The 27,258-nt window shown below is 34.0% G+C and overlaps 1 protein-coding gene across 2 annotated transcripts in view; it reads left to right on the top strand.

The window, feature by feature from the left end:
* The window catches only part of LOC116426026 (adenylate cyclase type 6), a 151,642-nt gene that overhangs the window by 55,271 nt on the left and 69,113 nt on the right, over positions 1-27,258 (top strand). For both annotated transcript variants that reach the window (XR_012998064.1, XM_031974464.2), the window contains exons 5-6: positions 4,450-4,663; positions 9,492-9,811. Coding sequence is in view for 1 of the 2 variants with exons in the window: in XM_031974464.2 (XP_031830324.1) it covers positions 4,450-4,663; positions 9,492-9,811 (534 nt within the window). In the remaining variant the exon portion in view is untranslated. The remainder of the gene's footprint in view (positions 1-4,449; positions 4,664-9,491; positions 9,812-27,258) is intronic.

A 27,258-nucleotide genomic window follows, 5' to 3' on the forward strand; every position in this document is an offset into this window, starting at 1 on the left:
AATGAAGTATTTTTTCAAATATGATTATATAGAAATATTTAGATACTTCGTTGTTATAAGGATAATGTTTATTTATTTTCTTAGTTATTTAGTTATTTTATCTAACAAATATGACGGACTTTTGAAGTAATAAATAATATAACAATGCAAAAGAAATTATAATTTATAACACATTTATAATATGTATTTAACGTGTTTTGTAATATTATTACGTTGTACGGAGTATTATACAAAGCTTTTATTGTCAAAAACACAAACTAGAATGATGAGTCATCAAGACTTGTAATATGTAATATTCAACTATTCTTCTTGTTTCTAATGACAATATATAACGAAAAATTTTTTGTTTCAACATTGAAAAAAGAAACAATATATATATATATATATATTCCTGTATATTCTAATTTGTAATATTATTTTCAAAGAAATTACATGCAAATTGACAAAGTAAAATTCGTTTAATTTAAAGGGGATTACTCGAAGGAATTTAAGAGATAGAAACATCACTGCAAAAGAACGAAGTTCCCAACGTTTAGTAAACACAAACTAAATTACTTCCAAACCTAGTAAATTACTTCTAAACTTTGCTGTTCAGTACCCGAAATTGCATTGTACGTATGGAACTACTTACAAAGAAAGTAATCTCAATACAGACGTTATAACACCAGGAAAATTCAGCGCCTGGTAATTTAAGTGACTCCAGAATTTTTAATTACATCCAGAACGCCGAAAATAATGAAACTTCCAGCACACATCAAAGGATACATAATACTGTAAAAATTCACTTGCATAAGAGAACGACAACGAGTATTAATAAAAAGAGCACGAGGACAGAACAAAAAAAGCTTTAAAAGTTTCCTACTATGAAATGGGAAATAAAAAGAATGCTAATGTGTCAGCAAAAACACAAATTTATTAAATTTCACAGAATTAAATAGAAAATAAAGAAAATACAAATGTACAAGCAAAATAGAATTGAAAAGTTTCCTGTAATGAAATAGGGAATAAAAAGAATACAAACAGGTAAGTATAAAATAATTAGAAATTTGCTATTGTGAAATAGGATGCAGGAAATAAAAGAAATCAAAATACACAAGTAAAAATTCGTTTAGAATTTCCTGTGTCGAAATAAGAAATAAAAAGAAAAGAAATGCATAGGCAAAAAGAACTTCAAAAATTTCCTGCTACGAACGTCAGTTCTGCGGAAATGAAACATTGCAAAAAATGTCCTTACTTCCAGGAGAATATCGAATTAAATATACACGCCCGGTGGAATTACCTGCGACGACGAATACGTTTTCACATGAATCTACAATTCCACTGAAAATTACATGAACATTTCAAAGCAGCAATATGTTAACAGATCCATTTTACCAGTTTCCACAAAATAAGAGGAATAAAAAGCTAGCCGAATTGTCGGAAACTTTGCAAATCGAGAATGATGTCGATATTATTCTCAACAAAAAAAGAAATTGACTACATTCAAAGGAATAAAATAAAAAAGTAGCCACTTCATTGAAAACTATGCAAATTATCTTCAATTCTGTAAGCTAAACAAATTCTTCGAAATATTACGAAAGGAAAAGAAAATTCACTAACATAAAGAAATTATTATGTGGAATTTGACACGAATTATGCAAGGATTAACTATTTATTAATATATTCAACATAAGGATCGACATTCGAATTAATTAAGTACTCATTAACATATTCGATGATAAACTATTTATTGATACAAGCAACAGAATATTCTATGATAGGATCTAAAAACATAGCTTTGACCTTGAGGGAAATTTCATTGCCATAAATTATTAATTTGTAGTGTAACTTAAATGAGATTTTCAGTCAAGTATTCATAAAATAATTGGTAAAGAAAGAACTCCTATGAAGTAATTCTCTTTGTTGGTAAATATTATTCTAAAGAAAGTAGTACTGCAGAATATTGATTTTTAACAATATGGAATTTTATTGCTTAGTTTGAAAATCGAAGGATAGTCATAACAACAAACGTAAACTTACGATAACCATCGAGAGCAATGCGCGCTGGTCATAATAGTGGCTGAGCCATGTATCGTTCATCTTTAGCCCCGTAATCGCGATCCACGGGGAATCCCATAACGCAAATCTCGGCTAAGCCAACCTGACTTCATTCCCACGCTCGTGGAGATCCAAGAATATTCCCCGGAAACGCCTCGCGGCATCTGTTGCTACTCCCATCCTATTGAAGATTGCAACATTGCATCCCCTATTCTCGAAGTACTACAAGCGTTTTCGATAATGATAACAATCAATCATGAAACACGAAAAGAATCCATGGGAGTACGGTTACTTCCAGTTCGATACTAGGGAAATTGAAACAGGAATAACAGTTAATAACACTTATAATAATATTAATGAAAGTTAATGTAGTAAACGTTACTCTAATAAAAATTAATATAATAGAAGTTCATATAACAAAAGTTGATATAGTAAAAGTTAGTACCGTAAAAGTTAATATAGTAAAAGTTAATATAGTAAAAGTTAGTACCGTAAAAGTTAATATAGTAAAAGTTAATATAGTAAATGTTAATATAGTAAAAGGTAATATAGTAAAAGTTAATATAATAAAAGTTAATATAGCAAAAATTAATGATAAAGTTAATATAATAATTTAATACAATATGATTTGATATAATAATTAACCACATGCAATATGATTTACAACAGAACAATGTTAGACAATATAATTTTAAACCCTAATAATGTAGTAGAAAAAGGAAATAAGCTTATACTTATTTTGCGTCTTCGTTCAATACAGATCTTACAAATTGATAATGAGGAAGCATTATTGAATTTATATTAAAAATAAGCAAATGACATTTAAAATTGACGAATTTAGTATGAAATATTCGTATAGCATTATAATAACAGTGGTGTAGTATTTTACGTAGTATTTTGAACCATAGCACCATTTAATAGTTTATCATATACAATGAAGTACAATGTACATATATACATATATATATATATATTCAATTTTACAGATGTGTAATATGTTATAAAATATTGCTTTACAATAGCAGGAAATATAATATCTGAAGGAGGTCATTTCTGATCCTATAGAAGTATCACTGTTGAAGTGATGAAACTCCTCATATGTGTCACGCGATCACGTCGCCGGTATTATCAAGCTTCGAAAGTGGGCGTTAGGGCTGAGTAGTTGTGACGATACGGTAAGCTCATGTTTCGATCAATGTCAGAGAGATTTAAGTGACAATATGTTGATGTTATTCTGATAGTATAGGTGACAGGATGTTTTCTTAACCTTTCGCCTTGCAGTATCACCTCAGACTCGCAACGAAAATACTAAACTGAATTTGATGAACCTAAATGTCACTCACTCTTCTAAAATCTAAATTAAGTGTTACACACCCGTTATCAATATCGATTAACTTTGAACTAAACGTAAATACAGAATAAATGTCAAATTTCATTCCTTTTATAATAAACTTGTATTGAATTTATAATAAACTAATCACACATACAATGCACAATGATGCACTTTTTTCCATTTTACACTTGAATATGCTAATCACGAAACTCATTAGCATCGACTTTACTAAGAAAGGAAGTATTAAAATAAGAATTTTCGTCGTTTACTTTTATGAAAGATTGCTTGCATAATAATAGAAACTATAATAAAGAATAAAGATTAAACAGAACACATTAAAGAAAGTAAGATGGTTAAATGGAGACTTACGGAATGAAAAGGGTACGACCAGGATAATTAAATTTTAATTTAATAATGTCTGATATTACTGTTAATACAAGCAGACCGTACCCAATCAAGGAAAGTTGGATTCTGTGTAAAAAGCTTACACCAGGAAACTAACTATAATATGTGCCAGCATAAAAGATCCCAAGGTCCAATTAAAATAATATGGAAATTATTAATGAACGAAGTTTAACCAGGAATGAATTTTAAACTCAGGACGAAATTGGTCGGATGTCTCTCAAATATAGATTCTCCAATAATTAAAAATTTTAACAAGATTCACAAAATTAATGCCAATAAATTTTCAAGGTTTCCCCCTTTTTTACCATCATCTAATATTTGTTCTTCTACTTTCTATCAACGAAATGGAAGATGTATTGCAGTATTTTATAATTAAGACACAGTGAACAATTATTTCAGTGCTTGTGTACTATTTTTCAATGTATTCAATGAATTGGTACCATTTTTTACCATTTTCTATTATATCATACCATTTTTTATTATTCTATATTATTTAGTACAATTTTTCATCAGTTGTTATTACTTCGTACCATTCCTGATCATTTTCTATTATTTGGTACCCTTTTTCACTATTTTCTATTTATGTTGTAACATTTTTGACCATTTTCTAGTACCTTCTATTACCTTTATAAGACGTGGAAAGTGTCATGGCTGTTTGAAATTGAAATTTACAGGTGGAAATGCTGTATCAAAGGTACTTCCTGCGAATGAACCAGAGCAACATGACACACGTACTGGGCCTGCTGGCGGGACTAGCAATTGCTCTGGGCCTTCTACTATTCCTTCGATTATTCTTCGAAGATAATCAACAATTTCTAGTCATGCTGGAGAGGCCTGAAAACCTTACTCTAGCCCTCACACTCATCCTTTGCGTCATGGTATATTCTGGTAAGCCAACATTAAACTTTAAATATTTATTTATTTTCGTATAAATAAAATAATATCAACAAATACTGAAGCATATTCTAAAATAGAATAAATTAATAGGGTAGAAGTACGTATATTACATTGAATTAAACAATGAAATAACTACAGGAATATAATTTACAATATGGACAGTAAGCAAGTAGTGTGGGTCAGTAATATCTAAGACATCACAATAATATTCGTGTTAGTAGTAAAAGTTCATCTCCATGTTATAAGAGAACTTATAAATACTCGCTAACACGAGAAAACTTGTATTAATAGAAATACCAAATATTACAAAAACATATTAAGCTTCAGTTGCAAAGATTTCTACTTTGATATTCACAATAAATAAGTAAATAATATAATTGTATACTACGTGTATATAACATAACTGCATAATACAATACAGATACGAATGACTCTATTGAATTTAAAAAATTGTTTACTAGAATGTATCAGTACGAGTAGAATGAATCAGTATATGGTCAGAAAGCTGCATCAATTTTCAAGATCTACACCAGAAATACATCATCAATAACTTAAACCATAATATTCTGTAACTTCCAAGGCCAATTACTGGAATGAATTGACAAAGTTTCCAAACTGACAGCCCAATGACAATTTCATCTCTAAGAAGGTAGCCATTTTAATACGTCGAATGCTGTACGATTTCATACAGCAGAATACACAAAATAGAAAAACCATAATATTTAATCTATTGTTTCAATTGCTCTATTATTATTGCACGTTTATCTAGCAGAATGTTACCGCATTAGGTAGCATTATTTCTCATACAGAAACGTTTTCAAATAATCATCATTTAACTATTTGCACTCGGAAGTATTTGGCTAGAAATACTTAACATTTACTAACTAGACACACACGATATTTTTTTTAAATTGATTCAAAGAGAAATCGCAAGTAAATTGAGAAACAAACGTTTTTATTCCAATATTTCACGCACCGATACATTACACACTCTTCAATACTGAATATCAAATTTCATAATTTTACTGTATCGAATCAAGTGATGACAGAGTCACCACTCGAGTGCAAAGGGTTATTCAATGAATTCTAATAATTTGACTCGATTCGGCGACCCTCATGGCATTCAACGTGTCAACACTTCGACTTCCAGGGTGGTGACTGGTAACCGGAGCTTCGAAATTGCCGAAGAACAATTACAATAAAATATTGATTTTAAATAAAAATATTTAGTAACGTAAAAAGCTAGCTCACAGCGTAATATGATTATTGTAATACTAAAGCATCAATAATTATTTTCAATACCATTTCCCTTTGTCATTAACCAGTTAACTGTAGAATTTAGTTGGAAAAACCTCTTGTTGTGCGCGTAATAAAATAGAAAAATGGAGCGTGTACTCGTCGAACGCAGGGCGAATGCACGTGGTATTATATTTGAATAAAAGATCAAAGCGAAACAAAGAAAAATTACATGTTTAGGTGGAAAAATAAAGAATTCATCGCTGAGAGAATTAGTGTCGTGTCAAGCTTTACGATGACGTATATACTCGTCAAACACAGTTAACTGGTTAAAGAATGAGCATTACTATTCAAAACGCTAGAAATTTTCATGGCAGTCAACGTGCTAAGAGGTGTTGGCAGCACTGAAAATCGCTATGCGCATATAACACAGCAGAAGCGCGCACAGATGCGTGTCCACGTTCTTCCGTTACGGTGATAGCTTCTGTTACCGTTTAGTGTTATTCGTCAATATTAGTTAAATAGTGTAGTTTATAACTTCAATATTAAACGCCAATAAGAGAGTACCCCACCGAGGAACGACATAGACATAATCAAATTCAAAGTTGTTGCGTACAAAGTCAATTTAGCCTCAGCTAAATAATTTACGTTTACCTTCCTACAGAATTTTCCCAACAAACGTCCCAGCAAAGTGGAGCCATATTTGATCGTCACTTCAAAACACGGGGCTGCAGCGTTGGCGCACTTTTATCCATTATTGTCCTATTCGATCTTGCGCGTTGCGGGAATGATAACGCTAGATAACGGGCCATTTTTATCAGAGCCATTTTATACCCTACAAACGTTCGCGACGCGAGGTTTTACGCCGTCGGCAAATGGACCGTCCCTTTGTCAACGTCGTTGCGACACGAGCGGCAGGAAGAGACTTAGCAACCAGGGATTATTTTCCGTAAGGCCGTTTCGAAACATTCGTCGCTGGGATTGCCGGCGATTTATTCTCATTTCGATTGTTCCTTCCTTGAGAAATAAAAGGTTCAGCTGCAATTTGTCGTCGTTACGATTTTACAGGTTAACACTAGGGTTACGGGCATTTATTGTACACTTCATTCTATTATTCCTAAAAGAATTGATGTTTATTAAGATTGTGGAAACTGGAGATTTGATAGTAGGTAATTGGGGTACACGTCAGTGTGACCGCATCAATCAAAATCGGCGTGAACATTTGCAAAATAATATTTCTAAAATCCAATATGCGTCAATTAGACGCGTTCTGTAAACCTAGCGTTAAGGATTGTCCCCACCTAGAGACTTGATGAATGTACGGAAGGTTTAGGAATTTGTTTTGTTAATAACTATCAACTGAAAACTTTTCATTCCTTGTGGATGAATAACTGTGATCCTCTGTGGTTTGTTTATATTTTTTCAAAGGCAAAATGATACAAACTGTCGCAGCTATTGCATTTTCTGTGAATTTATAAATTGAAATATAATATCTACAACGTAGCGTACGAATTTTTTGATGTTTCAAATAATTACTTTTTTACAGACATATGTAGCTAATTTTTCGGATAAACACAGGTTTCTGCGCTTTGAATGCTTGCCATTTCCATGATAATTAAAATTTTTGCGAATCTGTAAGCTAAATTTTAGAGTATTTATTTCTATTTGGAAACCAGCGAAAATTGTTGTCTTCGAATATTTCAGTTGTTTATAATGCACTCTGCTAAGAACGGAGGTTCCACAACAATGGTTTTGAATAACTGTACCATTTTGTAACATTCTGGCTAACAAAGAGTATAAATGTAAAAGAGAATGTAACAGTCATACGTCTACAGAAAATCAGAAATTGTCACCTCCTAAAATTCAAAAGGTGATGTTCTCCGGTAACACTAAAAGTAACAGACGGTTCAAATTGACCCATCTTAGAACGTTTAGTTTGCAACTAATTAAATTACGACGAGCCATTTGCGAAAAATTGTAAAATCAATTTATACATTCATACAGATACAACAATAACAAACTCATCATAACCCCAGAAATATATTCTCCTAATTCTCATAAAAACTCAGAAATAAAACAGCCCAATTACTTAGTGCCTTCAGAATCAACACTAAAATGACCTCATTCCTGTTTTCTCCAATTCAAAATTCTTAAAAAACTAACTGATATTACTCTGACGAAATATCAGACGATGTATCAATGCGCACAGTGACTTCCAAATCAATTAACCCCTTGTCCAATGACTCATTTCTCAACTCTAATCAGTACGGTTACTTTGTCGGTAATAATTAACTGGAAAAAGAAACAAATTCTAAGCATATGTTATGCCAATATTTCCTATTAAGTACAATAGTGGACTACACAGGAATAATATTTACTTAGAATTTGAATGAACTGAATAATTTATATACTTGTTGAATCATATTGAAAATCGTCACCACGAATCTCACTCATTGTTGTAGGACAAGGGGTTAAAATCTGAATACATGCACTCTTGAAAACTCTATAGACGAATGTCAACAAGTCAATTCAACTATTCCGTAATTTTAATCTTAACCAGTTAAGTGTGGAATTTAGTTTGATAAATCTCTCCTTGTGCGCGCTATAAAATCAAATAATGAAGTGTATACTCGTTAAATGCAAGCCAAATGTACTTAAAATATACCCTAACGAAAAACTAAAGCGAAACGAAGAGGAATTACATGTTTGTCTCAAAAAATAAATAATCCACTGTTGAAAAAGTTAGCATCATGAAGAGTTTTAAGATGACTTGTATACTCGTCAAACACAGTTAACTGGTTAAAAAAGTACTTGGTGTTAAGGCCACTTATAGCCTTACCGTTTCGTCCGACCCCTTAAAACCATCGTAGTTTTTAGTTTGTATACACTTTTTATGTTTTCTAAGGCTTATTGTACATTTGGTAGTTTTTTCGGAACAGTAAGAGCCTTCGTCCCGTTCACAACTTGCAATCGTCCTTACGGTATTACGAGAAGGGACCGTGGCAGCCATAAATCCCTGAACCCATAAGGCCCGCGATTCTAGCTGTAGATTTTCATTGTCTATTGTTCAGATCTGGCGTCCAGTCACCAGTATTTTTAACTCTCTTGCCCGTCTGTTAGCATGTGTTATTAAGGCCAAGCGTTTCTTGCTTTTTACCTGCCACGGTCGACGATTGCAAACGGGACGAATTAGTTATTAACTTTAGCAACTAGGAAGACCAGAAGGGAAGGGACTGTGTCTCCCTTCCACAACCATTTTAGATCGAAAAGGGCTAACCAGAACGTCTTCACCCCCGCGAAGACGACATTGCGGAGGTGTCGTCAAAGACGATTCTGGGAGGTCCAGCCAGTTGAGAATCATAGTTGGAAACAAATAGTCAGACAAGCAAATAAAGAGTATCTAACATATTTCGAGTCACTACATTGATTTTCACAAGTAAATACAGTCCACTTAACAAAACTAAAAATTCGCACAAAGTTAATTCGGCGTGCGACGTACTAATTTAACCACCGAACGTCGTCGGTGGAAAACAAGGTACACGACACTTGGTTTCATCAAGATCAATGACATTTGATGTTCCAGCTCTAGTAGCCGCAATCTCCAGGCCAGGAATGAACGAAGTCTGGTTAGCTGGCGTCAGCGGCATCATCCTGGTGACCCTGCTAGCCATGCAGGTGTCACTGAGCGTCCACTTAGCTGTAGACTCCAAGGAGCACCGAAGTGGAGGACCACTAGCCGCCGCGTGGGCTGTGTGCTTCTTCATTTACACGGCCTACGCTCTGCTCCCCATCAGATTACGTTACGCCTGCCTCGCAGGATTCGTCTTCTCTTTGGCACACCTGATCGGCGCATTCGTCCCGTGCATTCTGTATCCCGCCCATTACCCGGCCATGATGGAACACGTGAGTGCTATTACAAACACCAACTGATCGACCGTTCGCGTGACATTGTGATTTAAAGAACCATTACCCGCAGTCGGGACTATTTTACTCGCTTCGAGATTTATTGGCGAACACGGTGGAGATGATTATATTGAATTTGGTGAAAAGCCATTGTTTCAGTTGTTATGGAATTTATTAGGGGCGTTAGTGAGGATTAGGTTAGATTTGGAGAAGATCGTTCGTTCAGACGTGATTATTTCAATTGCTTTGAAATTTACTGGTGGAGTTAATGAGGATTATGTTAGAGTTGGGGAAAATCATTTGTTCAGATGTGATCGTTTTCATTGATTTGAAAAATATGAGTGAAGATTGTGAAGATTTGGCTGGTTTTGGGGAGAATCATTTGTTCAGAAGTGATTGTATTAATTGTGCTGATATTTATTAGTGGAAATACTGAAGATAACATTGCATTTAGATAGAAATATATATCCAGGTGTGATCAGTTTATTCGGTTCTAGATGAGAAAGTGAAAATACTGAAAATCACACAACTACTGGAGAGAATAATGTATTCAGAAAATCATTCGTTCGTGTTACTCGTTCTGAAATTTATTGGTCAAGACAGGGCAGTTTACACCAGATCTAATTATCATATCAGTGCATGTATTATTTGATATGAATATAGATTTGTTAGCGAAGACAGCAAAGATTACACTTGATCCAGGAAGAATAATTAGTTTAGAACTGATTATTTTATTCATTTTGAAATTCAATAGCGAAGTTGACACCGGACTTATGGAGAATAATTCGGTGAGAGCTCATTATCGTAATTATTTCGAAGTTAATTAGTGAAAATCGTGCACATTATATAGTCAAAAGAAGAAATCATTGCAAGTACCCATATTATTTGAATTCTGAAGAGATTTACTAGTGAAGACAGAGAAGATTACACTGAATCTATAAAGACTCATTAGTGCACCCAAGATTATTATAATTATCTCGAGATTTATTAATGAAAATAATGAAGATAACAATTGCCAAAAGAATAATTACGTAATTCGAGACTCCAATATCAACTTCTAGAGTTGTTAATGAAAACAAGGTTGTTTACATTACATTTAGAATAGCCCTATTACTTCTGGAACGATTAATTTATTCATTTCGAGATTCATTAGAGGATGTTGCACATTATTGTGTAATTTACAGAACCAGTAGTTTCATTAATTATAGAATACTTAAGAGACTAGGAGACTTTGAAATTTCAACGACACTATGTATTACTCTAACTTTTACGCGTATCGAAGGCTGGAAATACATTACCAGAAAGTATTCTAAAAAGTATACCAGCTGCTAGAAAGCATTCCAGTGACCATCCAGCTTCATGTAACACTCCGCTGACAATCTATGTCCCAGATAAATCGCGCTGACTAGAAATATGACCCTAGATAAATGGTGCTGACCAGAAATATGAGACTAGATAAATTACTCTCAATGGAAATATTACGATAGATGAATTATCCTCGTTATGAACTCGACCTTTCGTAAATTATGCTCATTAAGGATATGATCTTAGGGAAACTGGAGATGGTTAGCCAGGAATATTGAAGCGCGCAATATATTTTGCCGAGATTTACGAGCCTCGCGAAAGTAAACAATCTGAAAGTGTAGTTTGAAATCTCAGTAAGTACAAGTGACTATAGATGCTTTTAAATAAGTATACGTTACTGTAAATACTCATGAAGTGACTATACCTTGCAATAAGTGATAATGAAACGACCATCAAGGATTGTAAAAAACTGTGAGTGACTGTCACAGACTGTAACTACTTTTGAAATGAAAATCGAAGACTGTGAGTACTCATGAAATGACAACTGAAGACTGTAAGCACTTATGAAATGACTATCAAAAATTGGAAGAGACTGAATGAATATCAAAGATTGTAAGGGACTACGAGTAACTATCAAAGACAGTAGGTACTTCAGAAAAGTCTATCAAAATCCATAAGAGACAGCGAATGACTTATGACGACTGTAAAATACTGTAAATAACTGAAAATATCATCTCTCTCGATGAAATATACTGACCACGACATTTCTATTTTCGGACAAAATAACGATCATAAACACAAAGATACGAAAACAATATAACTAAAAGGACTATGAAGACACAGTAACATCTAAACAAAACACAGGGACTACAAGATCCTCAATACCATTAAAATAACAATAATAAACGTCAAACTAATAAAACAATATATATAATTAAAAACGACCATAAAGACAGATTCCAATTTCGATAAAATAAACAGCCTAATACGTTCATAACAACGCAAAACATGCTGACTATCAATACAAAAACGCTGAAAACTATCAACAGGACTACAAAATCAAATATCCATTTCGAGAATATTTTTCTCAACAAATATTCATTATTTTCTGATGAAATATCAATGATACGTTTTACAACTAACATAAAAAAATACCTTGTATAAATTAAGTGACAACGCTCGTTTATTTCGATGTTCCATGTGTCGATACATTATATAAAATTTGATATTGAATTGTAAATTTGACCATTTTGTTCGGTCAAATCAAATGGCTATTGAAAGGCGCCGCTCGAGTGCAAAGGGTTGAATTACCTTTCAAACCTTTAAACAATACAATTACCGTGAGAAACGTTAAAAACTACGGTGGCCCTAAGATTTTAATTAGGAACTATAAATACCGAATCACCTCGGACGGACCTGTAATACTAGTTACGTGAGATGCAGTTGCGTGCCGCCTGTCAGAGTCCCGCGACTACGAAAACCATCCCACAAGGGAGGAATTTGAACGCCGTTGCACCTTCGGCACGGTTATCGTTGCGCCGACGGAAACTTCAATGGCCGAACGTGAGAAGAGAGAGCGGACGCGCTGCATAACAGCCGGGGGCGTCGTTAACGACCCGATTATTAACCGAAACGGTGCAATCGATGCGTCGCTGGATCGCGATACCGGCAACACGCTATGAGGCAACGCAGCACCTGTTAATAATAGACCACTGGATCAGTAGGTGCCAATAAGATGCACTGCAGAATTTCCAAGGAACGTGTACCGTTGGCCAATAACTTGATAGATAGGGTTGGGCAATGGGGAATGGGGAATGGTGACAGATTGAACGGTTTATGTCTGCGAGATACCTTGCCTAGGCTGAAGAATAAGGAATAACTGCTGATTGATCAGTTTTTGACTGGGAGATCACTTGGCTAGGCTTTAAAAAGCGGAATCATGACTCCTTGATTAGTTTTCGTCTGCGAGATAGCTTGCCTAAGCTGAGAAATGATGAGTGATTGCCAATGGATCAGTTTTTCACTGGAAGATCAGTTCGATAGGATTTAAAAAGCGGAATCATGACTCCTTGATTAGTCTTCGTCTGTGAGATAGCTTGCCTGAGCTGAGGAATGAGGAATGATTGCTGACTGATCAGTTTTTGACTGGGAGATCACTTGGCTAGGCTTTAAAAAGCGGAATCATGACTCCTTGATTAGTTTTCGTCTGCGAGATAGCTTGCCTAAGCTGAGAAATGAGGAATGACAGCAGATTGATCAGTTTTTCACTGGGAGATCAATTGGCTAGGATTTAAAAAGCGGAATCATGACTCCTCGATCAGTTTTCGTCTGCGAGATAGCTTGCCTAAGCTGAGGAATAAGGCATGACTGCTTATTGATCAGTTTTTGACTGGGAGATCACTTGGCCAGGCTATGGAAAGCGAAATCATGACTTATTGATTAGTTTTCTTCAAGTAGAACAAATGGATAGGTTGATTAATGAAGAATGATGGCTGATTCATCAGTTTTTATCCGGCGGATCATTTAGCTAGGCTTAGGACTGAAGAAGGAGGTGTGATTTATCAGTTTTTCCCTCTTCTTATTACATTTTGGTCGATAACATGCTATTTATCAATATAGTTACTCGTAACTAATGAAAAGCTATACTCGAACAAACAAATATGCAATGATATAAGCAAACCTCTAACTAGACATGAAGTGATCTTTCAAGAGTAGCTACTCTCTGTTCGACTGAAGAGGGAAGTTATTGAATCTGGAGATTCAAAAAAATTATGAGTTTCTGTATGTAAGTAGACTAAATCGAGTCAAATACATTCCATATTTAACTATTTAAATTATTTCTTTGTTAATTGACTGTAACTTTTCAACGATTGCAGAAGAAGGAATAAACCAATGTATCATTATGTCTGATCTGGCAATTTAAACACATTGATCATCAGTAATTTCCAGAGAAAATTTATGCACTAGATTGCCTATACACATACTTCACTCGCATTATATTTTCAAGTGTTTAAAGCAATATAACCTCCTCATAGGACGCTAGCACCATCAAATGGGTAAAACTGAGCAATTCTGACTTCTTTCAAAATTACTAAAAAAAAACAATAAGAATCTACACGCAGAAAGCACGTAGAATGCTGCAAAAGTATAAATATTCCACTGTCACTTGGTTGTTAGTAATCTTCGTGAAGATTCACGTTTGTAAGTAAAGAAACCTACAAACAAAATTCAATGGGAAACCTATTCCTGATGTAGGAGAACATTTTGAAAAACAATCAAATTTGTTTGTAGCTTTCCTCTGCCTACCTTCAACCTTTTGCAGTTACCCATACAAAGAAACCGAGTTAGCAATACATCAAGTAAATCGTAAACAATCGAAAACTCAATATCTGTAAATGTATGAATACAGAAATTTGGAGATGTATTCAATCAAGCACCCAATATCATAAGTTACATGGAAACTTACTGAATTAAATCGGCATAAGATAAACCAATTGTCCAATAAAGGCAAACCAATTTATCGAGACCTTCAAGTGGACACAAGCACCACAAACGATGTACACAAAGTTGAACTTCTGCTCTGCGATTAAACAGGAGCACATTAGAGACAGGGAACACATGTGCTACGATTCATTAAATCCGCAACGCGCTAAACCCACGAGAATGGTACGAACGAGAGAAACAATGGATGAACGAACTAGTTAACGAGCTACAAAGCGCTGCGTATGCCAGGCTCAATGATCTATAGGATTAGCCAAAATCCTATGATCGACACAGGACATACGGATACCAGTTGAATAGAAGATTTCAACTGCTGCATAATGACGTTTGAGCCAGGCGACTCTGCGCAGAATCCATTCATATGGAAATGATTACGAATTAATTTGACGGACCGGTGCAATGCTATTGGTCAATTCAGGTTGAGGTGAGTTTTGTGTCTTTATGACCTGGTCACATTAAACTGATCAATTGTTTTCAATTTTCTTCGGTGGCATATTGAAACTTGTACAGAAATTTATTTAACTACTATCTTCGTATGTAGGCATATTTACAAATAATTTATTTTCTCTCAGGTACCTGAAAATATTAATAAGTATTGTCGTTCGAGTGTAGGTTGATTCTGCGTGAAACTTTTCATGTCCGTAATACTTTATATAATATTTTAATAATATTGTATACGGTGTGGATAATGTAGGTTAAGTAGGGGGGAGCAGACGGTTGGATTATCAAGACAACTAATAGTTGAAACGAAATAATAACTGACAATCAGAAGGAAATAATTGGAACTAAAAATCAGTACCAAATAATTGTAATTAATAATCAGAACCAAATAATCAGATCTGACAATCAAACCTCAATAATTACAAGAGTAAAATTGAAAAAAGCCTGAGTCGAAATGAACCCAACAATTAATACCAATATTCGATTTCAAAGGTAAAATTTGAAATTCGAAAACGTAGGTCAACTAACACAGCAGACTATAGGTACACACACCATGAAATCATTCCACATTGAAATTGACATCTAATTAGCACGAGTTGCATTACTCAGGGACGAGAGGTCACCCTGATCGTGTTTTGTTCGATTAATCCGGGACCTTTGTCCCGGAAGGTTAAACCGTATCAAAGGGTAAAATTGCTCGCGTATTCACGCGGGGCAGAGGGAACGTGGCCCAACACGACGCTCGACAAATGAGAAACTGCGAGACGACCCAACGCACCACCATTTTTCAACCTGCCACCCCTCCAGTCGCAGCGAAAATTTCAATTCGCTCCCAGACCTCCTACGCCCTTTCCATACCTTGAATTATTCAATGAGCGAAGCTACTGTAAAATTGTGTTTCTAATCTCGATGGAAAGGTAAGAACTGTTCGCCGGATTTGAATTACTGGAATCGTGAATTTCAGTTAGCAATTTCAGAAGCGATTAATTACTTGATTATATTGGGAACAGATAAGGTGAGAAGTGGAAGTTGAGTTTAATAGCAGGAAGGAGATTGAAATTCTGTAATTTAAACTACTTGAAAACGGAAAGGGTATTTTTGGAATTCTAGTTACCATTTACAGAATTAGAAACATTCATTTAAAATTCTGATCATGATAAGATTTTGATAATGCGTTTTGAAATAATTATTTTGTCCTGCTATTCAAGTTGATTTTCTTTAAACTTGAAATTGATAATCGATCAGCATTTATCGGAGCGAGGAAGAATATTTTTATCGCAAATATTCCACAATTATTTTCTGAGCCAACTGTGCGACTACAATGCTAGAATTCTAATTAATAAATTCTGCTTTAATTGCAATCTATTTTACTGTATACAATTCATCGACATCAACAATTACGATGTACTATGACTATATATAATTCATAACATCATAAAGACACATAAAACGATTATTTTCCTAACAAACAAAATTAAACTAATTAAAATAATCCATATCAAAATTAACCTCCTTTGCCAATTTAAAGAAAAAAAGAAACACCTCAGAATACTATTTTCCAAATAAAACAATTTGTAACAAAAATTTTTCATATCCTACTAACTCATATCACTATCAGCAACAACAAAGCAGAAATGAATTTTCCACAGCATTACAGAACGCTCGGTATGACTTCATCCCCTTCATACCATTTCTTAACCATTTTCAACATATAATAAAATATTCAAAAAGATAGCAGATAGCCATGCCTACAATCTTTTCTTAAAACACTAAAATTTCTGAAGTGGGTCAAACTGACTATATTGTCAGTACTTAGCCCTGACCAGTCGCGAGGGGACCGCGAGGGGGTTTCAATCAACACATGATACAAAAAAATTATAAAGTTCGGTGTCTAATATTAAACTTCCTATAATACATCAATATCTGAAAAATTGAAAAAAAAATAGCTTCGCTTCTTCAGTAATGTACGGTCTCTTAATAATGTAATTTTCAAAAGTGTTGTCCATAGCTTACAAGAAAATGTTTAGTAGCTCTAATGAAACCCTTTCGAGTGCAAAGAGTTAAATTACAAAAGCGTCATTGCGAAAGATTTCAAGTCAAAGTTCATATATTTGTACAAACCCAAGACTATAAGACTCTTCGAATCCCACGAAAAGTATCATTCTAATTTTAATCGAAAAACTAAAAATCCACTCGACTAGGACAATAGTTTTAGTGTCAAGCCAATTGTTATCAGAAAACTAATACCCTACCATATTTTATCCAAAACAATACATGTCATTACTGATATTGCATTGAACATCGATCTCTTGCCGCCATACGTGAGCATAATTTTCCAGGAAAATCAGGCGCGAAGGAGTTAAACCCACAGCGACGTCATGGATACATAGATACAGGCCGGGTGAGTCCATATGCGACGTCGAATGATAACAGATAAGGAAACAGGTCGATGCGTCGGAACACAGGGTTCCCGCTCTCAAATCTCACGGAAGCAGTTCGTCCTTATTGGATTTCCTAGCAGCTTTGTGTCTTCATCCATCAACCCTACCCTGCATGCTCCTCGCTGAGCAATTTATTTAAGTTTTATTACAGTGAAAGCCTCGGGAAGACAGTCGATACCCCAGCGATGGTTATTGATGCACAGGGACCTGCTTCGCGAATACCTGTAGCAACTGCGCGTTTTGATATCGTAATACCAACATTGTTCTTCAGCCGTTCGGTTCAATCAATTATTCCCCCCTTTCCGATGTGTATTAACATCGATAGAATAATGTGGACAGGGTTTCCTATTCAAATGCATTCAAATGGGATACATCGAGGACACGGTGTAATATTGATGTCCGGAGAATTTCCATGGAAATTCTGCGGAAGATCTTTTTAAATATATTTACCTATTTGGTATATTCTAGGGAAGATTGTAGGCAGGACTTAATCATTTCTGGTGAAATGCCGAGTATAGATCGTCACTGGGTTTTTATCTCATACAGCACGATAACTGGAGATTTTAACCCTTTGCGGTCCGAAGTGCTCTTGGTTTTTCACTTTGAGGTTCACGTCGCCGTTAGTTCATTCAATTATAGCTTAATATGACGCTCTATTTATTTGTTCAAGAATATTTGGGAGTCATTGAAATGTTACCTTTAAATGGTACAATTGTGATATTACATATAAATATAGAAAAAATTGTTAAAACAGGTAGAGGTTGCAATAAAATAGAATGTCGAGTCTGACTCGACATAGGACTGCTAAGGGTTGAAACAAATTAATTATTGTAGCAGTCAACAATAACTTTAGTCACGTGACGAGTATAGCTCGTCATTCGATTTTCATGCCATAAAGCACAATGACGAGCTGTACTCGTCAGGCGACTGAAGTCACTGTTGAATGTTGTAATAATTAATTTGGTTTAAAATTTCTAGTTCGTTCAATCTGGTAATATTGTATCACCTTTCGTTATTTGTGTAAATATCACAGATCAATATCACATATTGATTACCGATAGAACTGCTAGGTAGCATTAAATAAAATGGAACATGTCTTTTTTAAGTGAAAATTAAATGGTTATTTCATGCACAATTTTTCATGATTAAATCTTATCGGAAGGGGTTAATAGGTAGTTGCAGGGAGATGTAATTGGAAATTTAGTGAATTATTTTCGTGCCATTGGTACTGGGAATATGGTGAATATAGAAAAAAGAGGATAAACTGAAAATAACATTCTAAAAAAATATATATAATAATAAATATAATGGAGTGGTACGACAGTTATCTCAAAAAACACAAAATAATAAAATAACGTTCTCGAAAAATATAAACCTTTCTATTAAAAAAACTTTTCAAAACACTAACGCCAAAAATACCAAAACACTATAAAAACATATGAAAAGAAAACATTTTTTTGTATGCACAAGTTACCAACGAACAAAATCAAGTGAAGTAAAACAAAGAACAAAGTTTAATCAATTCCCCTTACTAGATTATCCTAAACACAAGCAACTCCACCTTCGCGAGTCAGCAATTTCTACGAAAAACGGTTCGTTCGAAGTCTGTTCGAAAACACGGAGGAAAAAGTAGTTCAGAACAGTGATCTTCAACCACACGTCCGTGAAAGCGTTCAGGACCGGGGGAATGATGGAGTACTTTAACAAATATACCTATTAAACACGTTATTTTTTGTAACGATAGAATAAACTAAAATTGAAACTGCATTCGTTTTTACTTTTAGCCAATACCGGTAAAAATGTGGAAGGTACATGCCGGTAAAACGGTTGAGAAACACTGGGCCAGAAATATATCTAATATATTTATGAGGTTAAAATTAATAAATAGAATTTGATCTACATAGGTCTATATTGCTGTCTGATGTCGGTCAAAAGGTGAAAGGTAACATGCCAGCAAAAAGTTGAGAAACACTCGACTAGAGATATATCCAGTATACTTATAACATTCAAATTAATAAATCAAACTCGATCTACATAGGTTTTTATTCCTGTCTCATGTCGAGCACAAGGGAAAAGGTAAACACCGGTAAACAAGTTGAGAAAAACTGGACTAGAGGTATACTCAATGAATATACCTTTCTTCATTACATTAGAGTTAAAAAATAAAAATCGCCCTACTTTGGTTTTCACGTCTGCATAATGTTTGTCAAAAGATTTAAGGTAAAAGGCAAACAATGAGAAAAAACTTGAAAAACACTGTATTTGAAATGTACTAAATAAATGTAGCTTTCATGTAACATTGGAATTAACCCTTTGAACTCGGAAGTATTTCACTGAAAATATTCAACATTTTCCGACGAGATATAAACGATGTTGTACGAAACTAATCTAACGATGATTCACAGATAAATTAAGCAACGAAGCTATTTTATTTAAATATTTCAAATAGCAATACAAAGTTTAATTTAAAGTACTAAATATTAAACTTCATAGTTTCCCTGCATCAAATCAAGTGGTGCCTGAGAGTCACCTCTCGAGTGCAAAGGGTTAAAAAACATGAGTCGATGGACACAGGTGTTTACTTCTAATGTTATATAAAAGGTAACGTCAATAAATAAATCATATTTCTAGTAGGGCGTTTCTCAATTTATTCCTCAGTGTGTACCTTCTGGTTTATAGGTTTTCGCTTCGATGTAATATCGGCCGAAAGATGTAGGGTAAGGTAAAACGTAAATGCCAATAAAAAAGTTGAGAAACACTAGACCAGAGAAGTCAGAGTCACGTAGCAAAGGAACACACGAGAAACGTCCCTCAAAACTGTTCATGGAACGACGAATTACTGGACAGTAAACGTGACCCTCGAACTCTGCCCCTCCCAGTCCACGGTCCAAAGGTCGCGCGAATCCGAAGTCAAGACATGGACAGCAATCAAACCGCGGTTAGAACGTGACGTACGCCCCTATCAGAGGAATCTTCTGTTCGTCGCTTCTACTGGGTGTCCGACACCCTTTGAACGCGAGTGTTCCGCACAGACGACGTTGTACAAGCTGTCAAAGCGTCGATTGCATGTTAACAGGGTCTTGAGTGACTGGCCACGCGCAAAAGGAATCTACTGGCAAGGGGTTGGGCTGGCTTCACGCTGAAACTCTTTTGAGTTTCTGAGCTGCCCTGGGGCAGGATGGGATTTGCTGAGAGTTTATCTCTGGTGTTTTGTTTTTCGACCACTTCATTGAACATGGATGGTGTTTTTCCTGATTCTTTATTCGTTTTTGAAAATTAAATTCAGTGTGCGCAACGAGTTTTTTGGAAAACTTTGAATAAGGTGGGGATCGTGTTTTTCGAAGGTTTGAAGTGATATGTTGAGAGTCTTATGGAAATTACTATGAATAGACTCATTGCTTCTTGAAAAATGTAATATGCAGAGCTTGTTTTCTGAAAATCGTGATTAATATGGGAGTATTTTTTTTTCAATTTTGGGTAATATGCACATGTCGCTTTTTGAAGGTTTCAGTTAATATCCTCAGTATTTTTTAAATGTGAAATTTGATATGGAAAGAGTATTGTTTGAAAATTTAAATTAATGTGCAGAATACTCCTTAAACATTTAATTGAACAAGCACACGATCTAGTCTGAAAATCTAATTTGGTATGCAAAGAATCCGGTCAGAAAATTTTAATTAATATGCTAAGATTTTTTGAAATTTAAATTAGAATGCAAATAGTAATGTCCCAAAATCTAAATGAACTTACAGGTAGTCATTTTGGAAAATTTCATTTATTATGTAAACAGACTAACTTGAAAATTGAAGTTAGTAAGCACAGAGTATTTTTAGAATCTCTGCTTTAACATATAAGCGATTTAATTTGAAATCTTCTTTATTCACCAAGAGTCCTTTTAAGACACTAATCTAATACACAAAATCCCTCTTTTTCAAATTCCGTTTATTATATTTAGAGTCTCAATGGCAAATTTCGTTCACCTCAGAAACAACCTCAGTTAGCGGATTAATTCAATGTACAGTGTATTTTCAAAAAAGTTAATATGGCACGATAATTGGTATCTTCCAACATTTAATTAAGAATGGAGAGATATTTGCAGCAACTGAATTCAGCTTGGAAGTAATCCCCGTTGCGAGATTAATCCACTATTTAAAGAATATTCGTGCAAAGCTCAACATGACAGGGAATGAACCATTTTTAAAAATTGAACCTCGAATAGAAAGGGCCTGCTTGAAAATTTAATTCGAACTGTAGTGAAACTTAACATTCTGACAGATTTATTATCAAAAACTCTGATAACGATGCGCGGAATTTAAGTTGTAATACATTTTGTGAGAAATGGATCGAGAATGAGATAGCCAGATGCAGCGAAAAAGAATATTGAAAAATAAAGGACTGACATGGGAGAGTTACCGAGCAAAGGTGAAAATAAAGTGTTAACGCTGTTGGTGAAGTTATTTATGACAGATGAAGGATGCGTGAATAATTTAAAGCAAGGAACAGTAATTTATTCTGAAAATTATAGCAGAAAAACATGACTATTTAAGAACAATTGAGTTCACCAAATAATATAAAATATTGAAATAAGAATTTGAATATAGAAACAGAAAATAACATTTTAAAGATAAACAAAAATGAAGTGTTGAAGATAAATATACAGCGAGTAATAATTACAATGGCAAAAAGTATAGAAATGTTTGTAAATATTGTCAATAACAACTTATACCGTTGTTATTAAAAACAAATAGAATTGAAAACTAATCGTGCATAATAACCATCATTCTTCTAATATAATAGTAATAAATCTACTAATATAATAGAAGTAATAATGTCAGTTCAATTATTACTTCTATATTATTACTTCTAGATATTCAATTAAGATTCCAAATTCCCCAGTGAATGGAGCATTCTTATAGTAAATAATTAAAACCATCTCATGCACAAATCTCAAAGTTAGACAATTACTTCTGTAGTCAAATATTATTATCATATTTAAATCAATTCCAAATAAATAAAGGAAACTAAATTAAACATCTCCGAATTCAAACAATTTAAACCAATTAATTACGAATCTATCAACATGAACAATATTGTGTCAATCATTGTATGCTTAATATTACTATTATGAATACCAATATAGTCTCACTAATTAATCTCAATCTTTATATCTATAATATTCGAATTATCAATAACAGTATCATCTGAATAAACCATTCAATTTGATCTATCCCAAAATATTAACCCCTTGGCGTTCTATTTACCTTCGCTACTAAGCTCGTGTAACATTTTATTATCAACAATTTGGAAGAAACGCTCAAAAATTTTCTGCTCTACATAAAGTGGAAATTTCATTTGAAGATAATAAATTGATAATAGCAAAATACTTGTTAGTTTTGACCCGGAAGTAATGAACAACAATGATTGTTGTTAAATTGGTCTAGAAATCTTCATCGCGAGTTTCACTCGTCATTGTAAGGCAAAAGGTTAATTAACACAATAACCCCTCCAGTGAACGGAACATCAATGCAGTAAATAATTCAAACGGCGAATAATTGTAAAGTCAACAGTGAATAACCAGAAAGCCAGCGAGAAGACAATCAAGAGGTGACCAGACAAACGTCAAAGGGACGAAGATTCACTCGCCCCCTCGAACTCCAATATTCTCGCTAATCCAAACCGAGGGACACTTTATCGCGACAAAGGGGTGGAAAACGTTCACAACAGCCGCCCGAGCGCGAAATGTAAAGCAAAAGGAAATTGTGCGGAGTACAACGATCGAGCGAGTTGAAGAGTCGAGCAGCCGCCCGCCAGGAAATATCTGTTTGGCCTGTCAGCCACGGGAAAAAACGGAGTACAGACCCTGGCCGACAATTTGTGAAATTGCAGCCCACCTACAAAGACACCGTGTCGTCGAATGAACATCGAACCGTAACAACGCGACGCAATCATTTCCTCCGACGAAAAGGTTCGGCGATCTTAGTGACAGGAACCACGTTCGTTCGTTGTTCAAAGCGAAGGGACCAGAGAATTTAAAAAGCTGACAGAAACATTTGGGAAATCCGAGTGAACGAGTTTGAGATTAGAAAGTGATTGGAGTTCAAATTTTAAAGTTGTACAAGTTTGTGGTTCTGAATTTGATTTTGTAGATTATTCGATTCTGAATTTTTAGGTGCGGGTTATGGAAGTTTGAACTTTGAATTACTCGATCACTGTAGGTTAAATTCTGGGTTTATTGAGTAAAGTAATCTAAATTTTTAACATTAAAGCTATGGATTGTGGTATTTTGATTTTTAAACATACGAATTTCTGTTTTTTGAATCTTGAGTGTATGAATTATTGTATTTAGAATGCGGAATTCGTGGATTACTGTATTTTGAATTTAAAGCTCATAGAATATTGTATTTTGAATTTTTATATAATTCAATTATTAAACCTTTAAAGATAGTAATATATGAAAAAATTATAAAACTGATAGGTTTACCTAAACCGGTTTTCAATTCTGATTGAACAGATTCTATCTTAATTTTTAAACATTTGAACTCATCCACTTGGTATTACAATAATCTTACAATTTGTCCTAGAAATGTTCGTTATATATAAGTCTTCGACTTCGAATAACATAAAAATCTACTGCGACAATTAATTCATCAACTACTGCTTTGAATTACTAACTATTAGATATTTTAGTTCTAAATTCAAAAATATGACATGCAAACAGTATTGGCATAGGGATACTTAGACCTCAATAGAATTTCTACAAAATTAAATTCTCGATGAAACATAAATCCATCAAGAATTTTGAACAGAGAGTTGAATATGTTAAATCATGAAGAAGTTGATCGTTAACACCCGGAATCTTCATGCGACGCAATGAGTCTTCAGAATGGTCAAAACTTCAGAACCTAATTTCTCACCTTACTGCATTCATATATAATTAGACTCTTTAATTGTTCACACATACAAAATGCACATTCACATTACAATAAATTCAAAATTAATCACTTTAAAACTAACGTCCAAAATCTAAAATTTATTTCTCTCTAGTAAATAATTAAAATCACAACCAGTTAGAAGATTGAAAGAACAAGTTCGAGATATCATTTCCATAAGAGAAATCAAATTGAATGTGTTAGGATCAGAATTTCAAATCCAAGATTCAATTCTCTTGAAACATGTGAATTATACACAGTGAGTCAAGATAGCTTTATGCAATTACCTTTACAGGCTATTTAACCCTTTGCACTGGGCAGGTAACTCCCAGTCATCACTATATTAGATATATGAAAACCATCGTTTTATATATAATATTATGCTCAGTATAATGCATCGACATGTGAAACGTCCAAACAAAATAGCTTGGTAATTTAACTCTTTGCACTCCGAAGGTGCCTCTCGGTCACAACTCGATTGGTGCATGAAAATTGTAAAATTTCGTATTTAACATTAAATCTTGAGTAATCTGTCGATATGTGAAATATGGAAATAAAATACCCTTGTACCACTTATTTTGAGAATACATTCCTCGTTCAGTTAGTTTTAAAAAATGTCATCTGTATCTCATAAAAATAAATTGAATATTTCTAGTGACAAATTTTTGGAGTGCAAATGATTAACACTGACCGTACAGGGAACCGGTCAAATGACCAGATTTAAAATTCTGCGTCTTCCTTTGTTCATTTAATTTTACATCAATTACTATACTGTAATTAAAACCAATTAATTGGTTTTTCAGTTTTTATCCTTCCTTTTATTTCTGTCTCCGCTACGAAAAATTTATCATCCAATTTGTTTATCTCTATTTTGTAACCAGTAATTTGACTACTCACGATAGTGAAAGTTCGGGCATGATTAGTGTTCATTTACATACGTTTCCTCATTTAATACTTTGAAAGAACGTCGTTTATATCTCACTGAAAAGTGTATCCAGGAAAGAACTTCCGAGTGCAAAGGGTTGGCAATTTTAGATTCAAAAGAAATCTGAATAATTATAATGAACTTAGTAACGAATAGAAGTAGCAATTCACAGATGTACATTATTTAGCAAAATACTGAAAACAATATCGTTTGAAAATTGACACAGAGCTGCAACTAGAATTTGAGGTTTGAAACATGGAGAGAATATAGAAATGTCAGTGGACTGTAAAATCTGGAATTTTGGGATTTCGGTGGGTTAAATCCGGCAGCATTGTAGCCGCGGCCACACTGTGAAAATATTTCCGTTTCCAGAGAACTTAACCGTGCAGAAACGTGAAAGGCAGTTCCCAGCCATTTGCGAAATTGCTCGGTTAACGAGCGTTCAAGGGACGCTTGGGATTCGAGATCTGCTCTCAACAATCTTCCCGCTGCGCACTGGCAAAGGCATTTATCGGTGGTCTCTTATGAAGCACCGATTAATTAAGTATTCTTACTTTGACTCGGCATTGTAACCAACACCTACAACTTACAAAAACGTTGTGGTTTCAGAGTTTTAAAGTTTTAACAATTAAACTACCAGATGAGTCAGAAGGATCCATTCCTGATTTCTTTATTTTGCAATTATTAAATAGAGAACGGATGTTTGTCTGAGGGATTTTTAGGGAAATTGATTTAGCAATACACCAACTCAATTATAAATCAATATTCTAAATCAATTATATATCAATATAGTAAATCAATTATAAATCAATAATATAAATCAATACTCTAAATGAATATCATAAATATTTTAAATCCATCAAGTTTCAATAGATGCACTCCTGATGTTTCAACAGAAGAATTTCAAAAGGTCAATGTAACTACTCGGTGGTTTAAGTGTTAAAATTTATAAATTATGTTATAAAATTTTAACCACTGTCGACGAGGGAGAATAGACGTTCAATTATTCACTCGGATAAAACGATAAAAACAACACTGAAAAACGTAAATAAAACATTCAGTGTAAAAAATGAAAAATCATGATAACAGGAACTCAGTTGCGAATGAAATTCAGCAATTAATTAAAAATAAATTGAAAACTGAATGTAACGTGCAGGAATATCAATTTAATATTCGCTAGAATAAATAGTAATCAGAGGAATTTCCAATCAATTTTTTGCAGCATTTTCCGTTCAACGGAAAACGAATTTCAAACACATGAAACGAACAGTTACAACCTTTTAATGTATTACGAAATAACTAGAAACAGCAGTAATAATTAAAGCACAAATACAGATAATTTACCAGAAAACTGAAAATAAAATTGAAAGTAAACAAAATTGTTAGCAAAATTTGTACAAGATTCAACGAAACAGTTGTAACAATCGACGTACATAGTGATGACCGTCCAATTCTCCACAGAATTTCATAGATTCTAAAAACCAAACATAAGAATAAACGAAATATCCCACAAGAAACTCAATATTATCATAGACCCAATACTGTTAAAACCAGCATCGCAAAATCTAAATAAATTAATCACTAACATCCCACCAACACACACGCAAATAAATGATAGCCACAATACCAACGAACCAGTTTTTCAAAAATTCCAAAACACAAGAAAAACAGCGAGTAAAATAAATAATCAATTTCAAGAAATCAACCTATACAACACACACTACAAAACGCAAGAACAAAATTCCAAAATAAACGAACAAATAAAAAAAACCATTGGAAATCACAATGACAACTGAGAAATTCTTCAAACATTCCAAAATACAAAACACAAGTTCCAACAAATCAACAAAGCCATCACACAACATTTCAAAATGAACAAAATTTCGAAACAAACAGAACAATAAA

The sequence above is a fragment of the Nomia melanderi genome, chromosome 2, assembly GCF_051020985.1.
Source record: "Nomia melanderi isolate GNS246 chromosome 2, iyNomMela1, whole genome shotgun sequence".
Classification (NCBI taxonomy): domain Eukaryota; kingdom Metazoa; phylum Arthropoda; class Insecta; order Hymenoptera; family Halictidae; genus Nomia; species Nomia melanderi.